Source organism: Saccopteryx bilineata, chromosome 5 (assembly GCF_036850765.1).
Source record: "Saccopteryx bilineata isolate mSacBil1 chromosome 5, mSacBil1_pri_phased_curated, whole genome shotgun sequence".
NCBI lineage: Eukaryota > Metazoa > Chordata > Mammalia > Chiroptera > Emballonuridae > Saccopteryx > Saccopteryx bilineata.
This window is the reverse complement of record NC_089494.1, coordinates 66,805,569-66,827,339: the sequence shown is the minus strand read 5'-3', so window position 1 is coordinate 66,827,339 and position 21,771 is coordinate 66,805,569. Positions and strand designations below refer to the sequence as shown.

The following is a 21,771-nucleotide window of genomic DNA, read 5'->3' as shown; positions in this document are numbered from 1 at the left end:
ATTTATGCAGTACCATTTAATGTTTCAAAAGTATTATTTTTAAAAATATTACTGTTCTTACAGAGTAATCAAAACACAACTTTTTAAATTATTAAAATGTGCTTTAAAAAAGCTCCAGGCCTGACCTGTGGTGGCGCAGTGGATAAAGCATCGACCTGGAAATGCTGAGGTCGCCGGTTCGAAACCCTGGGCTTGCCTGGTCAAGGCACATATGGGAGTTGATGCTTCCTGCTCCTCCCCCCTTCTCTCTCTCTGTCTCTCCTCTCTCTCCCTCTCTGTCTCTCGCCCTCTCTCTCTCCTCTCCAAAAATGAATAAATAAATAAAAACATTTAAAAAAGCTCCAAAGTGCCTAACCTGTGGTGGCACAATAGATAAAGCATGGGCCCGGAATGCTGAAGTTTCCAGTTCAAAACCCTGAGCTTGCCCAGTCAAGGCACATACAGGAAGCAACCATTACTAGTTGATGCTTCCCATCCCTTCCCCCCCTCTCCTCTCTTTAAAGTCAATAATAAATAAAATCTTTAAAAAACATAGCTCCAAATATGAGCCAACTCTAATATAAGTTATAACCCTTAAACTTGTCATTTTTAGGTGATCATTTCTGTAAAAACTAAAAATTATAACTAAGTCGGGAATAAATCAATCCCTATGTAAAGTTTATGCACTGTTTTGTAAATAATTTCAATATAGTTTTGGCAAAAATAAATTTTATTTTGTAAGTAAATAATTTTAAATAATTTTTTTAAATTTTTATTTATTTTTTACAGAGACAGAGAGTGAGTCAGAGAGAGGGATAGACAGGGACAGACAGACAGGAACAGAGAGATGAGAAGCATCAATCATTAGTTTTTCATTGCACGTTACAACACCTTAGTTGTTCATTGATTGCTTTCTCATATGTGCCTTGACCGCGGGCCTTCAGCAGACCGAGTAACCCCTTGCTGGAGCCAGCGACCTTGGGTCCAAGTTAGTGGGCTTTTCCTCAAACCAGATGAGCCCGCACTCAAGCTGGCGACCTCGGGGTCTCGAACCCGGGTCCTCTGCATCCCAGTCCGACGCTCTATCCACTGCACCACCCCCTGGTCAGACTAATTTTAAATAATTTTTAAGTAAATAGTTCATTTGTTGACTTTACCCTTGCTTGTATTAATTGAAACTTTGATGTTTTCAAAACTAGGGTATTATTTCTGCTTTCTTGGTAAAGGAAAGTTTGGTGACTTCAGTGGCAGCAGTGCATTCTGCTAGTGGTTCAATGTAAAGGAACTTTGTCAAATTACTGAAATTAGCCAGAGAAGCCCTCTTTCTCTAGAGGGGAAGGAGTGTGTAAAAACATTTAAATTAAGGTTTGACTGTATTTACAAACAAACACATAGTACAACCAAGTGCTAACCTGAGTCTAATAAAAACAATGGAAAAAGCTGTAAAGTAATTATTTAAATAGGAAAAAAAGGTCTACATTTTTAAGGGATAGGGTTATAATAAATAACCTATATTAGGGGAAAAGACAGTTGGAAAAATTTAGACAGGTCACAAAAAGCCACCAGGAATACTGTTTAAATAGTGTTTTGAGAAAGACTACAAAATTGCCGCCTAGTAAGGAATAATGTCAAGTGCATCATCGTGTTTGCATCTGACTCATTAATCTTTTCAAATGTTAGGTGTTAGGTGTAGAGAGAAATGAGTCATTTATTGTTTAAACAACGGAGCAGCTGTTTTTCCTAGTGTGTTAAAACCTTAGTGGTGTCTATAAATGGAAAAAGAGTCAATGACCTCTTCTTTCAGCTGTTGTTTTAGCAGCTGACAGTACCACTGACTTCACCATGATGTAAAATAAGAGAAAAAACCTTTACTCATGGACAGATATCCTGAAGTTTAAAAACATATCATTCCTGACCTTGGAGCATTCATTTATTCAACAAATATTTATGGAGTACCCACAGCCTCTGGAGCAATAGTATTGAACAAAATAATGCGCCTCCCCCCCCAAAAAAAAAAAAAAATCTGTCTTCATGAAGCTTATGTTCTTTTAAAACTGTTTAAGAATACGGAGAAGTGGTGCATATATATAATCGAATATGACTCAGTCATAAATAAAATAAAATCTTGCCATCTCCAACAATGTGGAGGGTATTGTGCTAGTGAAATAAATCAAAGAAAAGTCAAATGCCAGATGATCTCACTTGTATGTGAAATCTAAAAACCAAAATAAATGAACAAGAAGGACAGAAGAAGACTCATAGGTACAGAGAACATTGTGACAGTTGCCAGATGGGAGGGCAGGGTGAGAGGAAGGGTGAAAATGGTGAGGGAATTAAGAAGTACAAATTGGACCCTGGCTGGGTAGATCATTTAGTTAGGGTGTCATGTTAATAACACCAAGGTTGTGGGTGCGATTTCTGGACAGGACACATACAAGAAACAAGTAATGAATACCTAAGTGAACAACAAATTGATGTTTTTCTCTCCCTCTCTCTCTCTAAAATCAATAAATAAAAATTTAAAAATAATAAAATTCATATTTACAGAATAGTTATGGGGATCTCAAGTACACCATAAGGAATAAGGTCGATAATGTAATAGCTGTATATGGTGTCAGATGGGTGCTAGATTTATCAGAGCTATCACTTCATAAGTTATGTAAATGTCTAATCACAGATCTGTACACCTGAAAATATAATCTACAACTGTAAGTGAAAAATAAATTACTTAAAGAGAAAAACAATAGCAACCTTTGATATTACAGTATTTCTACACCCACCCCCCCCGGGTTCAGAAAATGTGATAATGTAATTTTGTAATAAAATATTTTATAAACAACTATATGATGCTACATATATATATATATATAAAGATCAATGTTCTTTCAAACTATGCTTTCTGCATTCCATAATTAATATCTTTAGTGATCATGTCTGTATGTGGGCTTTTTATTTCCCTAGTATTGACTTTAAACTACTTTTTTTCTTATTTTGGTCTTGACTCATTTCATTTTACTTGTTTTATTATTATTTGCCACACCAAATAATTTGTAGAGCAAGGCAAAGTGTGAATAAAACAATTTTATCATTTAATTCAATACTAATTATTGTTTTTCCAACTAATAAAGATTATTCAGAATGTCTTAGAAAATTAGCAGTTTCTCGGCATTTATTATTTCAAATACGATGAGGGTATTATTTTTAAAGTTTTTCTAAAACAACTCTTATAATACATAAGTAGAAGTCTTTTAAGTTTCCTGCTTCTAAAAGACAATTCTATATCTCGCTGTTTTAAGTTAAAAATAAAACTTTGTGAGTAAGAGTTATTGGAAAGGGGCTTTTGCTTATGAGTATTCAAATGAATTCACCTCATATTCTTGACCTTTGAATCATTAATCCAGATATCCAAGTAGCTTGCCACTAGACCATTTTTAGTGGACTGACTCATTTTTATGATTTAGTTTTCTGTTCAATAAACATTTTCTTGTGGTAGTCTTATTAGCATATATGCTTTATGTATTTTAAAGTTTTCCACTTCATTTAAATCTCTTGTTTCTTAGCTGTTTTCTTAGTGATCAAAAGTTTCAGTTGTTCCTTTCAATCTATAACAGCTGCAAGAACAACTCTTTCCAAACGAGCTCTCCTAAATTCCCGTTGTTAAGAGTTGGTATCTATATTTAGCCGGTGGGATTAAATTGCAAAGGCTTCAAGCTGGGCAAAGCACACTGATCTGCCTTTTTACAGCTAGACCTGTGTGCTGTGAGGAGCTGAGGCCTTCAGTGTCCCCTTCCTTACCCAGGTGACTCAAAAAATGGATTCCCAGCGGGAACTCGCAGAGGAACTGCGGCTTTACCAATCCACCCTTCTTCAGGATGGTCTAAAAGATCTCCTGGATGAGAAAAAATTCATCGATTGCACCCTAAAAGCTGGTGATAAAAGTATTCCTTGCCACAGACTGATTTTGTCAGCCTGTAGTCCTTACTTCCGTGAGTATTTCTTATCTGATATTGAAGAAGCAAAAAAAAAGGAGGTAGTACTCGATAACGTGGATCCTGTTGTACTGGATTTAATCATCAAGTACCTCTACTCTGCCAGCATTGATCTCAACGATGGGAATGTGCAAGATATTTTTGCATTGGCCAGCCGCTTTCAGATCCCCTCAGTGTTCACTGTCTGTGTGTCTTATCTTCAGAAAAGACTAGCTCCTGGTAACTGTCTAGCCATCCTAAGACTAGGACTTCTCCTTGACTGCCCAAGACTCGCCATCTCAGCCCGTGAATTTGTGTCTGATCGCTTTGTACAGATTTGTAAGGAAGAGGACTTCATGCAACTGTCTCCACAGGAACTGATCTCAGTCATTTCACACGACAGTCTAAATGTAGAAAAGGAAGAAGCAGTATTTGAGGCAGTGATGAAATGGGTGCGAACAGACAAAGAAAACAGGGTTAAAAGCCTTAATGAAGTGTTTGATTGTATCCGTTTTCGCCTTATGACAGAAAAATATTTTAAAGATTATGTTGAGAAAGATGATATAATTAAAAGCAATCCAGACCTCCAGAAAAAAATCAAAATCCTCAAAGATGCTTTTGCAGGCAAACTCCCAGAACCTAGCAAAAATGCAGAGAAGGCTGGGACTGGTGAGATGAATGGAGATGTTGGTGATGAAGATTTGCTTCCTGGTTACCTGAATGACATTCCCAGGCATGGAATGTTTGTCAAAGACCTCATCCTCTTGGTGAATGACACAGCCGCAGTGGCTTATGATCCCTCAGAAAATGAATGCTACCTTACTGCACTGGCTGAACAGATTCCCAGAAATCATTCCAGCATTGTTACCCAACAAAATCAAATATACGTTGTAGGAGGGCTATATGTGGATGAAGAAAATAAGGATCAACCTCTACAGTCATACTTCTTCCAGGTAAAAAGATATTTTTATATAACTAGAGACATAAAGGAAAGGCTGATACTATCTGGTTAACTAATTTGTAAATTATTTAGGCTGGTTGTATTTTATTCTACTTAATGTCCTATTCAAGTCCAAAAACGCTATAATTGAACAGATTTTCTACCTTTTCCTAAGTTTCTTTGAACTAATTTGAAGTTCTTGGAGGTAGCATTTCATTTCTTATTTATGGTTATTGCCTATTATAATTTCGCTTAGAACGAAAAAGAACTTGTATGTATATTTTACACACTTTGAATTACCTTCCAGGAAAAACTGTCTGCAGAAGTGTCACTAATTTGAATTAACATTATTTAGAATTTTTATTTATAATAATATTTTTAGTTTATTTATTGGTGTTAGAGAGGAAGGGAGAGAGAGAAACAGAAACATCTATTTGTTCCTGTGTGTGCCCTGACTAGGGATCAAACCCACAACCTTTGCGTATGGGGATGAGGCTCTAACCAACTGAGCTAGCCAGTCAGGGCACAATAATTTTTTATATATGACAAATTATTACATTTATTTGGACAGAATTTTACTTAGACATTATTACAACTTCTGTTTTGTGAAACTACAGAAGTTTCCAAGAAAACAAATCTTAAACTAATAGACTCTTGTGGTTTGTTTGAAGAGAGTTTGTTTCATACTATCAACCCATTGTACATTATTGGTTTATGAAGGAATCAATGGTTTCACTTTTATCTTCAATAATGCCAACACCAGTACTTTGGAGCTTACAGCTAGCTCGAGAGTCTGTTTGGGTAATACCTAGCTATGGCCTGGGATTTCTGGGCACTTGAGTTGGAAAGGCCAGAGATAAATGTAGAATGCCATACCACAGTAACTGTGTGCTTCACAGTATCTGAATACTGTGCGTTCACAAAATACTAAATTTAACCAGCTTTTTCTAATCTTGAAAAATGTAATAGTACATGTTAATCATGCTTCTTGATTTTTAAAGTTGCACTGATGAATTGTATGATATATGAAATATAAAAATAAAATAGAAGCTGTAATCATAAGTATTTGAATGCAGGCCAGAAAATTTCCTAAGCCATAACTTTAAATTCAGATAAATTTCAAAAAGGGCAACTTCAATTTAAAAGGCAATAATTATATCTAGGAAGTAAAAATGACATCAAAACACATGCAGATAACTAGAAATCTTAGATCCAATACACTTACTTTCATTGACCCAGCTTCTCATTTCTGGTTCAAGAAACCTGTTTTTAAAGCCACAAAAAGTTACACAAATGTGAAAGAGTCAACTCCCTGTCATTGCCTATGCCTTGCTCCTTTTAAAAAGACACTATTAGTAGAACAAAATGCCAAATAAAAACACCCAATCATAAAAGAGAGTTATGACTCATAAGAAAATATTGGTATGAGAAACTCAGGTCTTGCAATTTTCTGCTTGGTCACATTCATTTAAAATGTATTAAGTTAGGAGTAATATGACCTTTGATCATATACTGTAAATATGAGAAGTTTTTTTACATAGGTAAGAGAAGGTTTTTTCATAGAATAGATTCATCAAATCTTTGAATAGCAGCACATCCTAAAATAATCTAGGTCCAAACCCTAATCTTAAGGATGAGGAAACTGGAGCCACAGAGGAGAAATAGTTTGACAGCGCACCTATCAAAGAGCCTGGCAGGCAGTCTACTGTGCCCTATTAGGGGGTAGTATGGCATGCAGACAGTACTGTATTACATGAACAGTAAACCCATCAGCATGGGGTTAGGATGGCCTCTGTTCCCATTTTAAAACAAAACCTATAGATTATGTAGCTTGCATTTGAATATCACTCAAAAGCTGTGAGGTTGGGCAAACTATTTAAACTTTCTGTGCCTCAATTTCCTCATCTATGAAATGGAGACAATAGAAGTGCCTGTCCTGGAGGACTAAATGAGATTACCTGTGGAAACATTTAGTATGAACCCTGTGACAGCATCAAGACTCCATAAATGTTCATTATTATTTCTACCATACTACACACTATACTTTCTTGATCAAAGGGTTTTTCAAAAATGAAAACATTAGTGATCACAATTTAGATATTGAAGTTAGTAAATGCAAAGCTAACAATGCACATGCTCATCTCATCTAGTCTTAATTAGTGTTTTGCTTTAACCAAGGTTAATAGACCAGATATAGACAGGCTTCCACAGGGACCCCTTCCTACACCACAGCCTTTGATATCTGCATCTGTTTCTGGCATCCAATTATGCTGGGTTTTGTTCCTCTTTCTTCTGCTACATAGAAGTAGCACTAGAGAACTTAACAAATCTGTGACAGCACTACCTTCAAAGAGCAGTTCTCTTGCGCCTTGGTGTCCTAAATACAAAGTGGAAAATCTTTAAATTGCCAATAGTAAGTTGTAATAGTAATAGTAAGCTGAAATTGATGCCAGACATACCAGAGTAACCTACCCCAAGGCATAGACACTTAGAGGGCTGTCTTAGGCTTACAGAAGTGGCAGTAGCAAAAATAAGCAAGCCCTGGACAGGTTGCTCAGTGGATAGAGCGTCATCCCAGAATGCCAAGGTCACAGGTTCAATCCCTAGTCAGGAAACATATGAGAAGCAACCAATGAGTACACAACTAAGTGGAACAATAAATTGAATCTTCCCTCTCTCTCTCTCCTCCTTACCTGCACTTTTCTCTCTCTGTCAAATCCATGGAAAATTTAAATAAAAAAAGAAAAGAAAAAAAAAGCAAAGTTACTACCTAATATAAAATTTAAGACAAAAGAAGGCTATTTCAATTGATTCTCAATAAAAGGCTAGGAGGTTATAGGGTATGACATCTGCCTACATCATAAAATAATAAAGCAAACCTAAAATTATTTGAAGGAAAGAAGACACTGTCTAATGATCCAGTTGACTGAGCGACAGGTCCAGCTGTCTCAGATGCCGGCCTGGGAAGCATGTTATATATAGCTTGCGGGGATCACTCACATACGTGATCCTCCCTGCAGTGAAAACCTCTTTCCCTGGTGTCCTAAAAGTATTATGATTCCTTGTTCACACCTGAGCAAGGCACTATGGGAAGAAATTTTGACAAGAAACCAGTCTTAACTTCTAGTGACTGTTTTATTCTCTTTCCTTTCTTGAAGTCCTATACAGTTTGGTTCTTTCAGCTGTTTTGGTAAGCCAAGTAGATTTTCTCATTGTTTTAGGTAATTTTAGGTAAAATATAACACTTTTACATTATAGTTTTATTTTTACTTGGAAATCCTTTGACTATCAATGAATTCTAAACAACACAAGTTATAGCATATTTTTTATTATATCTGTAACTTTTTCCTAACAAGCTCCAGAATTCTCATCCATTTTTTCTTTCAGCTTGATACTGTAGCATCTGAGTGGATTGGACTCCCACCTCTGCCTTCAGCAAGGTGTCTGTTCGGTCTGGGAGAGGTAGATGACAAAATCTACGTAGTTGCAGGCAAAGACCTTCAAACAGAGGCTTCGCTGGATTCAGTATTATGCTATGATCCCGTGTAAGTTAGCATGACATTCTCATTTCCTAAGCATTCAGGTTTTAAATGCCTATAACATTTATATTTATAGAAGCTGGAATTTACTGAAAGAATATAATTCCTATCCTCTTCTGATTTTAGGGCTACAAAATGGAATGAAGTAAAAAAACTTCCTATCAAAGTCTATGGCCATAGTGTAATTTCACATAAGGGGATGATATATTGTCTAGGAGGAAAGACAGATGACAAGTAAGTGCCCTGAAATCTCCTTGTGCTTTATATTCAAATGGCTTTTTATCACAAGAGTTCTTTCCTCTCCTCATTTAAATCTATATACTGAAATGGAAAATTTGCTTCTCACCCAGAATTCTTTGGAAATAAAATTTTAAAATAAAAATTTGAAAAATTATTAGAGTATATTATAAATGATTTCATAATACCTCCAACATAAGCATTCTTACAGTAGAAAACAGCATATTGGAGCACAATCAAGTATTTTATTTAGCTAATTTATAATTATATATATATATTTTTTTTTTTTTTTTTAACAGAGGCAGAGATAGACAGGGACAGACAGGAACGGAGAGAGATGAGAAGCATCAATCATTAGTTTTTCGTTGCGCATTGCGACTTCTTAGTTGTTCATTGATTGCTTTCTCATATGTGCCTTGACCGCGGGCCTTCAGCAGACCGAGTAACCCCTTGCTCAAGCCAGAGACCTTGGGTCCAAGCTGGTGAACTTTTTGCTCAAGCCAGATGAGTCCACGCTCAAGTTGGCGACCTCGGGGTCTTGAACCTGGGTCCTTCCGCATCCCAGTCCAACGCTCTATCCACTGCGCCACCACCTGGTCAGGCTATAATTATATTTTAATACATTGAAACCAATAGGCTTTTTTATTCATTTAGTCCTAAGTAAATAAAAACTAAGTGTATTTCTTTAATTTAGAACTTCATTAATAATAGTGCATTAAAAAATATCATGGATTTGTACTTTACATTCATAAGAGAAAATTTAGATAGGTGAGTTTAAAGATAAAAAGCATGGTGACTGAAAATAGGGCAGTTACTTCTTCAGAATTCCTGCTGCACAGCAATTGAAAATCACTGGTTTACAGAGCCAGAGTTCTTAAAATACATTTATAGCCTGACCAGGCGGTGGCGCAGTGGATAGAGCATCGGACTGGGATGCGGAAGGACCCAGGTTCGAGACCCCGAGGTCGCCAGCTTGAGTGCGGGCTCATCTGGTTTGAGCAAGGCTCACCAGCTTGGACCCAAAGTTGCTGGCTCCAGCAAGGGGTTGCTCGGTCTGCTGAAGGCCCGCGGTCAAGGCACATATGAGAAAGCAATCAATGAACAACTAAGGTGTTGCAACACGCAATGAAAAACTAATGATTGATGCTTCTCATCTCTCTCCATTCCTGTCTGTCTGTCCCTGTCTATCCCTCTCTCTGACTCACTCTCTGTCTCTGTAATAAATAAATAAATAAATAAAATTAAAAAAAATACATTTATATATTAATGATAGACTAAAATGAAATGAATCATAGTTCATATTTACATTTAAAATAGGTACAATCTCACCTAATTCTTTTTTAAGTTAACTGATTCATTCCTAGGATATTCAGATAATGATACTGTATAAACATTTTTGGTACTGAGGCACAATGAAGAGTTTATGACTTTTTCTTACTGTATTCATGTCTTCCTGTGAATTTAATAACAGGATTAAAATCTACTCTGCATGGTTACTAGGCTGTTGCTGAAAAAAAAGGTAACCTGCTTTCCAGCAGTATAATTAAGTTATGAAATAGTTTTAGTCCTTACATCTGTGCTTGGTGGCATATGTTCTGATTAAGAATACTTTGGGCCGCCTGACCAGGTGGTGGCGCAGTGGATAGAGCGTCGGACTGGGATGCGGAAGGACCCAGGTTCGAGATCCCGAGGTCGCCAGCTTGAGCGCGGGCTCATCTGGCTTGAGCAAAGAGCTCACCAGCTTAGACCCAAGATCGCTGGCTCCAGCAGGGGGTTACTCGGTCTGCTGAAGGCCCGCGGTCAAGGCACATGTGAGAAAGCAATCAATGAACTAAGAAGTTGCAACGCGCAACGAGAAACTAATGATTGATGCTTCTCATCTCTCTCCATTCCTGTCTGTCTGTCCCTGTCTATCTCTGCCTCTGTAAAAAAATAAATAAATTAAAAAAAAAAAAAAAAAAAAAAAGAATACTTTGGGGTTTTTCTGATCCTCTGCTGGACCACATATTTCATATGAGAAGGAAAGATATATCACTCATGAGGATGCTTCTTTTAAAACAGGACGGTCTAGCCCTGGCTGGATAGCTCGGTTGGTTAGAGCATTGTCCCGATATGCAAAGGTCGGGGGTTGGATCCTCGATCAGGGCACATGTGGGGACAGATAGATACTTCTGTCTCTCTCCCTCTCTAAAATCAATAAATAATATTTTTAATATATTTTTTTAGACTTTATTCATTTTAGAGAGAGAGAGAAAGACAGAGAGAAGGGGGTTGGAGCAGGAAGCATCACCAGGCGACCTCAGCATTCCAGGTCAACGCTTTATCCACTGCACCACCACAGGTCAGGCCAATAAAGAAATTTTTAAAAATAATTTTAAAAGGACCATTTTGTTGTCTTTTATGTTTACAGAAAGTGTACAAACAGGGTGTTTATCTACAACCCCAAAAAAGGCGACTGGAAAGACCTTGCTCCAATGAAGACCCCGCGCTCGATGTTTGGAGTGGCTGTCCATAAAGGCAAAGTGGTGGTTGCGGGAGGTGTCACCGAAGATGGGCTTTCAGCTTCAGTTGAAGCTTTTGACCTCACAACCAATAAGTGAGTTACTATATCTTACTGCAGCATATGAGTCACTCTACATTTTAAGTTGTAACTTTGGATAACTATTAAGCTTTCTAATTAGGACGTGGGGAGGAGGACAGGAAGGTGAGGATTAAAGAGAAAACCATCTTTCTTCATCTAGGTTTCTTTTCCTGTGACTGGGTGTAAAGATGCCTAACATTTTGATGCATTATATGTGTTTGTGATTTGGAATACATGACCCTCAGGGTATGTTAAAGTGCATAATGTGTACTTGCTATTAACTTTGTGAATTTAGGCATTCAAAATGAACACTTCTGAATAATTATCTACATGTAGGAGGATACATATGTCTCTATAGTTGTTCAATTTGAAATAGGTAGTTTCTTTAGGATGAAAAGACCTCCACCCTAGCTCGTGGTATTTGTAAAGCATGAATGCTTCAGACATCTCCTCTATCTTCCTTACAATATTCTTAGATTTTTCACTATAAACAAAAAGCTTAAAAGCTTTTGTTGGCCTAAAGTTAATATAAAAAGGTGCTTAACCCCACCCTTGCCGGTTAACTCTGTGAAGAGTGTCGGACGTGCATCAAAGCTGCCGTTTCGATCACCGGTCAGGGCACACACAGGAATAGCTCATTGTTCCTGACTCTCTCTCTCTCTCTCTCTCTCTCTCTCTCTCTCTCTCTCTCCTCTATTCCCCTTCCTCCTCTCTCTCACTAAAATCAATAAATCTGGTGTGAATGAGTTAACATAAAAAAAAAAGTGCTTAACAAATATTTATATAAAATTAGTCTTTTTCAAATTTTTGAGCTCACATATCTAGATGTATAGTGTTCATACTCCTAGTTTAGTAATGATGAAACAAATTAAAGTACTATTACTACTTTTTAAAGAAGCCATGTATGCCTGATTACAAAATAGACTTTAGTATCTGAAAATTACAAGGGGCTTCTATGGATAGGACTTAAATGATCATTAAAAATCCTGATTCTGCCCTGGCCGATTGGCTCAGTGGTAGAGCATGGGCCTAGCATGCAGGAGTCCCGGGTTCAATTCCCGGCCAGGGCACACAGGAGAAGCGCCCATTTGCTTCTCCATCCCTCCCCCTCTCCTTCCTCTCTATCTCTCTCTTCCCCTCCTGCAGCCAAGGCTCCATTGGAGCAAAGTTGGCCTGGGTGCTGAGGATGGCTCCATGGCCTCTGCCTCAGGCACTGGAATGGCTCTGGTTGTAGCCGAGCAACGCCCCAGATGGGCAGAGCATTGCCCCCTGGTGGGCATGCCGGGTGGATCTTGGTCAGGTGCATGCGGGAGTCTGACTGCCTCCCCGTTTCCAACTTCAGAAAAAAAAAAAAATCCTGATTCTGAAGACTATAATATGGATAAACTCATGATACAGAAAGTTAAAGAAACAGACACAAAATTGTAAATATGTTCTTAGTTTTGTTCAGCTATATGTATGGATGTTTATATTTAAATGTATGCTTTTATAAAAATGACAAAATTAACTTGACCTGTGGTGGCACAGTGGATAAAGAGTTGACCTGGAATGCTGAGGTTACCAGTTTGAAACCCTGGGCTTGCCTGGTCAAGGCACATATGGGAGTTGATGCTTCCTGCTCCTCTCCCCTTTCTCTCTCTTTCTCTCTCCTCTCTCTATCAAAATGAATAAAATCTAAAAAAAAAAAAGACAAAATTACACCATAATGTTGGTTATGATTACATCTGAAGGGTGTGATCATAGGGGATATTTGTTTCCTCTGTACCTTCTTTCTGTATTTTCCAGATTTTTTACAATATTACTATATGATTCTTATAATTAGGATAGTCATACTGAGAGCTTTATAGCTAATCTGGCTACATCTTTCACATAAAGGAATAATATTTAGATTTTTCTAGTAGCAAACAATCTTCTAATCTCAGGTGCCTATGCTACTTGAATTTCTTTGGGACAATTACCTATAATTGTTCAGTAAATACAATACATTTGGCTTTTCTTTTTAATTTGGAATTTCTTTAAGTTTTACACTGACTACATTTTTAATAACCCTAGATGGGAAACGATGCCCGAATTCCCCCAGGAAAGAAGCTCCATCGGCCTGGTCAGCCTGGCTGGTGCCCTGTACGCCATCAGTGGCTTCGCCATGGTCCAGCTGGAGTCCAAGGAGTTTGCGCCCACGGAAGTCAATGACATATGGAAGTAAGTGTTCTTCATTCCGATTTTCTGAGCCAAATATCAACTCAGATAAGTGATCATTGATAAAAATAAACAATTTTTAAGTAAATAGAAAGGCCAGACTTTCTCAACATATATAAGCTACTTATTGGTGGTAGACTCTTGGAACCTAATTGAACTTTTGCACATGTCACTTACTTGATCACGTGCTACTTCAAATTAGCTGTGTGTGATTTTTGGGAAAGAACTTATTTCGACCTGTTTCTTAATCAATGAAATGAGAATTGAACTGATTCTTTATGCTCCATTCCAACTCTTAAAATGCAATGCTCTAGGCATCCACAGAGCAAAGACTACTTCCAAACCACTTATATTTATACCAGAAGGTACTTTATTTTTTTTTTTTTTTTTTTTTTTTTTACAGAGACAGAGAGAGAGTCAGAGAGAGGGATAGACAGGGACAGACAGACAGGAACGGAGAGATGAGAAGCATCAATCATTAATTTTTTGTTGCGCATTGCGACACCTTAGTTGTTCATTGATTGCTTTCTCATATGTGCCTTGACCGCGGGCCTTCAGCAAACCGAGTAACCCCTTGCTTGAGCCAGCGACCTTGGGTACAAGCTGATGAGCTTTTGCTCAAACCAGATGAGCCCGTGCTCAAGCTGGCGACCTCGGGGTCTCAAACCTGGGTCCTTCCGCATCCCAGTCCGACGCTCTATCCACTGCACCACCACCTGGTCAGGCAGAAGGTACTTTAATTTCCTAAGAAAACAGAGTTATGAAGAAATATTTAACATCTTGAGTCTTCCATGAATTGATTAATTCTGTTTTAAATCTAACTTAAGTGATTTTACAAAAAAAATTGAGGATTCAGTTAAAAAAGCTTTTATAGAAAGAAAAAAGTAAGAAGTAGCAATCCATTTTACCTCCTGGATAAGTGTAAGTTGAGTCACATAAGTCTGGGGCAGTGTATAGTATATACAGTGTGTCCATAAAGTCATGGTGCACTTTTGACTGGTCACAGGAAAACAACAAAAGACGATAGAAATGTGAAATCTGCACCAAATAAAAGGAAAACTCTCCCAGTTTCATACCTATTCAGTGCAGTTCGATGTGGGCTCATGCACAGATTTTTTAGGGCTCCTTAGGTAGCTATCCTGCATAGCCTCTACAGACTTGTCACTGACTGATGGCCTACCAGAACAGGGTTTCTCCACCAAACTGCCGGTTTCCTTTAACTGCTTATCCCACCGAATAATGTTATTCCTATGTGGTGGTGCTTCGTTATAAACGCGCCAATATTCACGTTGCACTTTGGTCACGGATTCAATTTGAGTGAGCCACAGAACACACTGAACTTTCCTCTGTACCATCCACAGCTCGACTGGCATGGCCATGGGCTGCTCCGCTGTATACATGGTGTTACATCATCATCTGCGCATGCGCACATGCTGCCACATCATCCTACAGAAACTGGGAGGGTTTTCCTTTTATTTGGTGCAGATTTCACATTTCTATCGTCTTTAGTTGTTTTCCTGTGACAGGTCAAAAGTGCACCATGACTTTATGGACACACTGTAGATGTCTGGTCACCATCAGAAAACCACGTGTCTGCCGAAAGGCACCTGCTGCCTTCAGCCCAGGCACTGTGCTGCTGATCTAAGTTTACAGGACATAGATCTCAGTTGCCAGCGGTGAGCATAGTGAGTTCATGCTGTGCACTCATCCAGAAACTGTCAAACTTTCCCTCTTAGCTTAAAGGCCAGCCCTTACTCCCACGTCTGGATGCCCTTACTTGGCCTGTTACCAGATTGTCCTGAGCCTTGGTATCTCCTGGGAACTTCTTAGAAATGCAGAATCCCAGGCCCCACCCCAGACTTAATCAGAATCAGCATTTTAACACGATTCCCTGGTGATTTACTTGCATATTTAAGTTTACAGATACAGCTTTGGAAGGGTGATCAGTGAAGGCATAGCACTAAGCCTGAAAGTGAAACGTGGGTATTATTCATTCTGCACCTGGGCCAGCAGAGGCCTCATTCTCAGCTGGTGAACTGGAAGGTTAAAAAGCCAGTAGCTTCACCAATTATTTTGTACATCCATCATTTCCTAATGTTGTTATAATAGTAACTAGCATGTAAAAGAGCAAGAAAAAAGTAGCTATAAGAGAAAGTTAACTATTACCCCTCTTTCCTCAAAAAAAGAGAAAGGAACTGGAGATTTTTAGGAAGGAAAGAGGCTAGATTTAGCAAGAGAGTAATATGGGGACAGTCTGGAAGCAAAAGAAAAAAGGATGAAACAACGATGGTTGGGAAGGTTAGGGGTTCTCCAAAATAGGGGTAGGAACCAAGAAGGAATGGATAGTGATTCTCAACCCTGGCTGCATATTAAAATCATAAGAGATGCTTTTAAAATATACAAGTACCTAGGACTTAATACAGAATAGTTAAACCTGACTTTCTGGAGTTAGGGCCTGGGCATCGCTAGGTTCTAAAATCTTCACAGGTGATTCTAATATGCATCCAGCCGCCCACGCTAAGTACTGAAGGGTGCTGTCTCAGCTGAACCCCACATGAGCCACTCTGGTTCCTAATGGTGGTCAAAAGCCAAGTTGCTTCAACAGGGGTCAGCAAAGAAAAGTACAGCATCTTTGACTAAAAGTAGCTCTTATCTTGCTGAGGGGAGCCTGAAAAAGGGATCCTCTATGATTAGGGTCTATTTTACAATTAGGGCAGTGGCTCCCAAACTTGCTTGCTCATTGGAATCCCCTAGGGAGCTTCAAAAAATACTGACACTTGGCCTGATCTGTGGTGGCACAGTGGATAGGGCATCAGCCTGGAATGCTGAGGTTGCCGGTTTGAAACCCTGGGCTTGCCTGGTCGGGGTGTGTATGGGAGTTGATGCTTCCTGCTCCTCCCCCCTTTTCTCTCTCTCTCTCTCTGAAAAAAAAATAAATAAATCTAAAAAAATAATACTGACACTCTGTTCTACCTCTTGATTGTGTTTTAATTGATCTTGAGTATGGTTTGGGCTTTGAAACTTTCAAAAGATCCCCGGATGATTCTAATGTGCTGACAGGTTTGGGAGCCACTGCACTGGGGAAAGGCAAGAGGGCCATTCATCATTATCTGCTTGGCTGTAAATTTTTAAATTAAGGTATTTTCCATTTGAGTAATAAAATCTAGAACAGTGATTATCAAACCTTGCTGTGTATTAGAATCACTCAGAGAACTTTTAAAAAATCTTCATGCCCAGCCCATACTCCAATACCAATCTCGGGGTGGGAACCCAGGCATTAATATTTTTAATGCCTCCAAGTGGCTCCAGTGTGCACTTAAATTTGAGAACCAGCCTGACCAGGCAGTGGCGCAACAGAAGGAGTGTCAGACTGGGACACAGAGGACCCAGGTTCGAGACCCCAAGGTCACCAGCTTGAGTGTGGGCTCATCTGGCTTGAATGCAAGTTCACCAGCTTGAGCACGAGGTTGCTGGCTTGAGTGTGGGATCATAGACATGACGCCATGGTCGCTGGCTTGAGCCCAAAAGTAGCTGGCTTGAAGCCCAAGGTCCCTGGCTTGAGCCCAAAGTTGCTGGCTTGAGCAAGGGGTCACTTGCTCTGCTGTAGCCCTCTGGATCAAGGCATATATGAGAAAGCAATCAGTGAACAACTAAGAATACAAAGGAGCCGCAATGAAGAATTAATGCTTCTCATCTCTCTCCCTTCCTGTCTCTCTCTCTGTCTCTGTCACACACACACACACAAAAATTGAGAAATAGTGATCTGCAGCGGTCCCCAAAGCACCTGGGTGTTCGACCAATATGCAAATTCTCAGGTTTCACCTCAGACCTGGAGGTGGGGCCCAGAAATCTATATGACTTGGTTGAAAGCCACTGATCTGTTGAAAGTGGATACCCACTTGCCCTCAGCTACCTAGTGAATCTCTAGTCACTTATGCAGAGATGTAGAAAAAAGGTAAACACTATCGGTACAAATATAACTGCCAGGTAGCAAATCTTTTAAGCCTCATTTAACCTCAACCTCTTACTGCTTAAATGTGGTCACTCTTTCATTAGGTCATTTAAAACCATTATCTCTTAATTTGCTGCCCCAAATTTTGTTTAGATAATTAAGGTTCTTCCCTTTATTAGGAAAATATTTTTTCCTACTTCTCTCTATATAAAAATCACTTGCTGGCCCTGGCCGGTTGGCTCAGTAGTAGAGTGTTGGCCCAGTGGATGAATGTCCTGGGTTTGATTCCTGGTCAGGGCACATAGAAGTGACTATCTGCTTCTCCCCCTCTTCCCCCCTCTTCTCCTCCCACAGCCATGGCTCAATTGGTTCAAGCAGGTTGGCCCCAGGCACAGAGGAAAACTCCCTGAAGCCTCTGCCTCAGGTGCCAAAAATAGCCCAGTTGCCAAGTAACAGCCCTAGATGGGCAGAGCATCACTGCTCAGTAGGGATTGCCAGGTGGATCCCATTTGGAGTGCATGCAGGAATCTGTCTGTGTCTGTCTCCCCTACTAGTTCTTAAAAAAAAAATCACTTGGTGCACAGTACAACTGTTGAGACTTAACTTTGGATCATTGAAGAAATTAAGTCAAATAATGAATACCTTACATAGGCATCAGCTGATTTTAAAATTATTTTAAATCTCATTCATTCATCATACAATAATTTTGGGTATTTCCTTATGCCAAGTAATGATTGCTTCTGGAGCAGAGAATATTCTAAGGTGAATAAGGTATCATATTTGTCCTCAAATATCTTTGAGGTTTTTGAGGACATAAATATTGACAGAGGGGATTAAAACAATAATTGCTATAATAGAGACTATATAAAAGGCAATGTGAGAAATAAAGAGAAAGCAATAAACTCTGCTTGACAAGGCAAGAAAGGCTTCACAGAGAGGGCAGCATTTAGGAGTTTCTTGTGCAAAAAGATAAAAGTATTCCAGGCACCAGGCAGAATTCATATAATTCAAAGGAATTCAAGTTGTCTGTATCTTTATAACGCTGAAAATTCAGAGGGAATACACAGATTTTACCTAACATCAAGTGCAGTCTAAGAGTAGTACTCACACAGGTCAATAAAGGGGAAAGAAAACAAACCCACTAGTTGGATTCTGTGCTGAGCATTATTAGTGTATGCGGACAATTGAAATCATAATCAAGGCAACTAACAGTCCCTTCTTGTCCCAGTACTTACTCTTAATGTAGAATCTGTTGGCCTTGACTCATAAAAACCAGCCATATTTATCAGTCCAAAAGTGAATGATTAATTGCCTGCATATTACTCCACAACTCTGGACAGTCTCTGGTTCCCAGAGAAGGCTTAACTGCCTAAGCATCCAGATTAAATACCCTGGCAGTCGTTCAGATATTGCTCATTCAAAAGATGCATATTGCCTGGCCAGGTGGTGGCGCAGTGGATAGAGCATCGGACTGGGAGGCAGAGGACCCAGGTTCGAGACCTCGAGGTTGCCAGCTTGAGCATGGGCTCATCTGGTTTGAGCAAAGCTCACCAGCTTGGACCCAAGGTCGCTGGCTCGAGCAAGGGGTTACTCAGTCTGCTGTAGCCCCACGGTCAAGGCACATATGAGAAAACAATCAATGAACAACTAAGGTGTCTCAACGAAAGACTGATGATTAATGCTTCTCATCTCTCTCCGTTCCTGTCTACCTGTCCCTGTCTATCCCTCTCTCTGACTCTCTCTCTCTCTGTAAAAAATTTTTTAAAAATGCATATTTTGGGAAGAATTCAAGTTTTATTCTACACTAGCCAGGGGTATCCTCCTCCAGCTAAGAGCCAGTTGGATTTCTCAAAGATCCATATTTGTATATTTAACACATCAAGAACTAGCCCCTTAAAAACTGCTTATTGACTATGTACTTTTTCTCCACCAGGTATGAAGATGACAAAAAGGAATGGGCTGGGATGTTGAAGGAAATACGTTATGCTTCAGGAGCTAGTTGCCTTGCAACACGTTTAAATCTCTTCAAACTGTCTAAACTCTAAACAAGAAGGTGAAAAGAACGTAACAGATTGGGAGGTGGTTTTTTTGGATAATAGGGCTTTAATTTATTCTGTTTTTTAAAAGCCTATATGGATTCATGTAGAAATTATTCACTAAGTTATTGTCCAAGAGGTTCGCAGTGGGTATCAAAACCTCAATGTCACTGAATCTTCTGTGTAATGATCAGAGCTTAAGACCATTTTCTAATGGAAATTAAATATTAACTCGAAAACTGTTTCTTTTGAGATCCCTCAATCAATCAGTCAATCAATCAATCATAAAGCAGGTTCCTAAATTTGAGTTGCTAATCCTTTCATTTGCATGGTTAGGATAGCTTTACACACGTTTACTTTTACAAATGAAATTGGAGAGTGAGATATGTACATCTACAGTTTTTTAAATGTTTAAAACATGAAAAATCTTCCCTCGTGTTTCAAGATATGACAAGAATCCTGTGCATTATATTAAAGATTACAAGCCATGAGACTTTGGAAATGCTCCTCATTTGAAGGAGAAAAGTCTCTAAGTAGTCAAATTCAAGTGGTCTATTTTTTTTCCATTCTTTTTGAGACACTAGTATACAGTCTGTGATTTAAATCAATTTATTTTTAATTTAAAGCCAGCCAATCACAGTTTTCAAGCCATTAACTAAAATTATCTGTAGTAGGGGGGTGGGAAAGTACCCTTAAACTGCTGAGGCAGAAGTTGGGGCCAGTGGATGGTGTGCAGGAGGGTGTGTATTCACTGGTTTACCTAATTTCCACAAAAGAGCTATTTGAAAATTTCTGAAAGAAAGGTGCTGTGGTGGGATAGCTCAGTTGGATAGAGCACCGTCCTGAAATGCAGAGGTTACCAGTTCAATCCCCAGTCAGGGCACATACAGGAACAGATTGATGTTCCTGTCTTTCTCTCCCTCCCTCTTTTGCTAAAATCAATCAATAATTTTTTTTAAGGTGATTATATTATTCCATTTTTGGAGATATAAGACCCTTACATTCAAGCTGTTTGTTCTTAGTGTATACAGGGTGGGGCAAAAGTAGGCTTATAGTTGTTCATATGGAAAATAATCCAATAATAAATAATAATATAAAAATAAACTGTTTTGCATACTCCCAACTGTGAAACTAATTTTGCCCCACCCTGTATATTGTAAGTTGACTTGTAAGTCTGTCAACAACCATCACATTTAACTTCCTCCAATCATCAACTAATCATGGCTTATAGGTCTCACATGCTTTCATAGACATGCTTAACATCTATCCTGACATATGTTATTTCCTGAAAAACCTGACTTGGGACTGATTTGGAGCAGTCTATGATTGAGGAGAGTGCTGAACTATGTAGACATGATATTAAGTTGTAAAATAATGCTTTGGGATGGTGAAGATGCTCTGGAATTAGATAATGGTGATGATGAGTGCACAATCTTGTGAATGTACTAAAAACCACTGAAATGTACACTTTTTAAAAGGGTGGATTTTGTGGTACAGTATGTGAATTACATCTTAATGAAAAAAGTGCTTTTGCTTACAACAATCCCAGTTATTTAGACAGAAAAATCATCAAACAAAAATATAAATACATATATATTTATATATAAATACAAATATATATATATACACACACACACACACACACACACACACCCCATTTGAATCAGGCAGCCTAGAGAAAGGAGAGGAAGAGATGTGGTACAGGAGTCAGATTACATGTAACAATAAGTGAAAGGTCTATCAGGATCATTTAATGAAGATTCCTATGTATCTAAAATATGCAATACCTGGGTTTTCATTTATATCCAGTTTATGACCCTTATCAGTCTACTTTATAACTCTCACCAGTCTAATGAATTTTTTTTTTTTTTTTTGGTAATCATTTGCTTGGGAAATAGGACACATTTATAAAATGGATTATAAACATATAGTACTTAGCATATCAGCTAATAGAAATAAGTATCATGAAGAAATTCGGAATTAGGGAGACTAGGTCAGGAGACATCTTTCATTTGCTTACTGTTCTTTTTTTCTTTTTTCTTTTTTTAATTTTTATTTATTGACTTTGAGAGAAAGATATCAATTTGTTGTTTCACTTGTTTATACATTCTTTGGTTGATTCTTTTTTAAAAATTTTTTTTTTTATCTTTTAATTATAGTTGATAACTTTATTTATTTATTTATTCATTTTAGAGAGGAGAGGGAGAGACAGAGAGAGAGAGAGGAGAGACAGAGAGAGAGAGAGAAGGGGGGAGGAGCTGGAAGCATCAACTCCCATATGTGCCTTGACCAGGCAAGCCCAGGGTTTCGAACCGGTGACCTCAGCATTTCCAGGTCGACGCT

At 38.6% G+C, this 21,771-nt stretch overlaps 1 protein-coding gene across 1 annotated transcript; it reads left to right on the top strand.

Annotated features, from left to right (window-relative positions):
• Window positions 1–3,719: 3,719 nt before the first annotated feature.
• Window positions 3,720–19,670, top strand: KLHL41 (kelch like family member 41). The gene is made up of 6 exons (XM_066281206.1): window positions 3,720–4,900; window positions 8,275–8,432; window positions 8,553–8,660; window positions 11,074–11,259; window positions 13,297–13,443; window positions 19,326–19,670. The coding sequence occupies exons 1-6, from the start codon at window positions 3,791–3,793 to the stop codon at window positions 19,435–19,437; spliced, it is 1,821 nt and encodes a 606-aa protein (XP_066137303.1). The 5' UTR covers window positions 3,720–3,790; the 3' UTR covers window positions 19,438–19,670.
• Window positions 19,671–21,771: the final 2,101 nt, after the last annotated feature.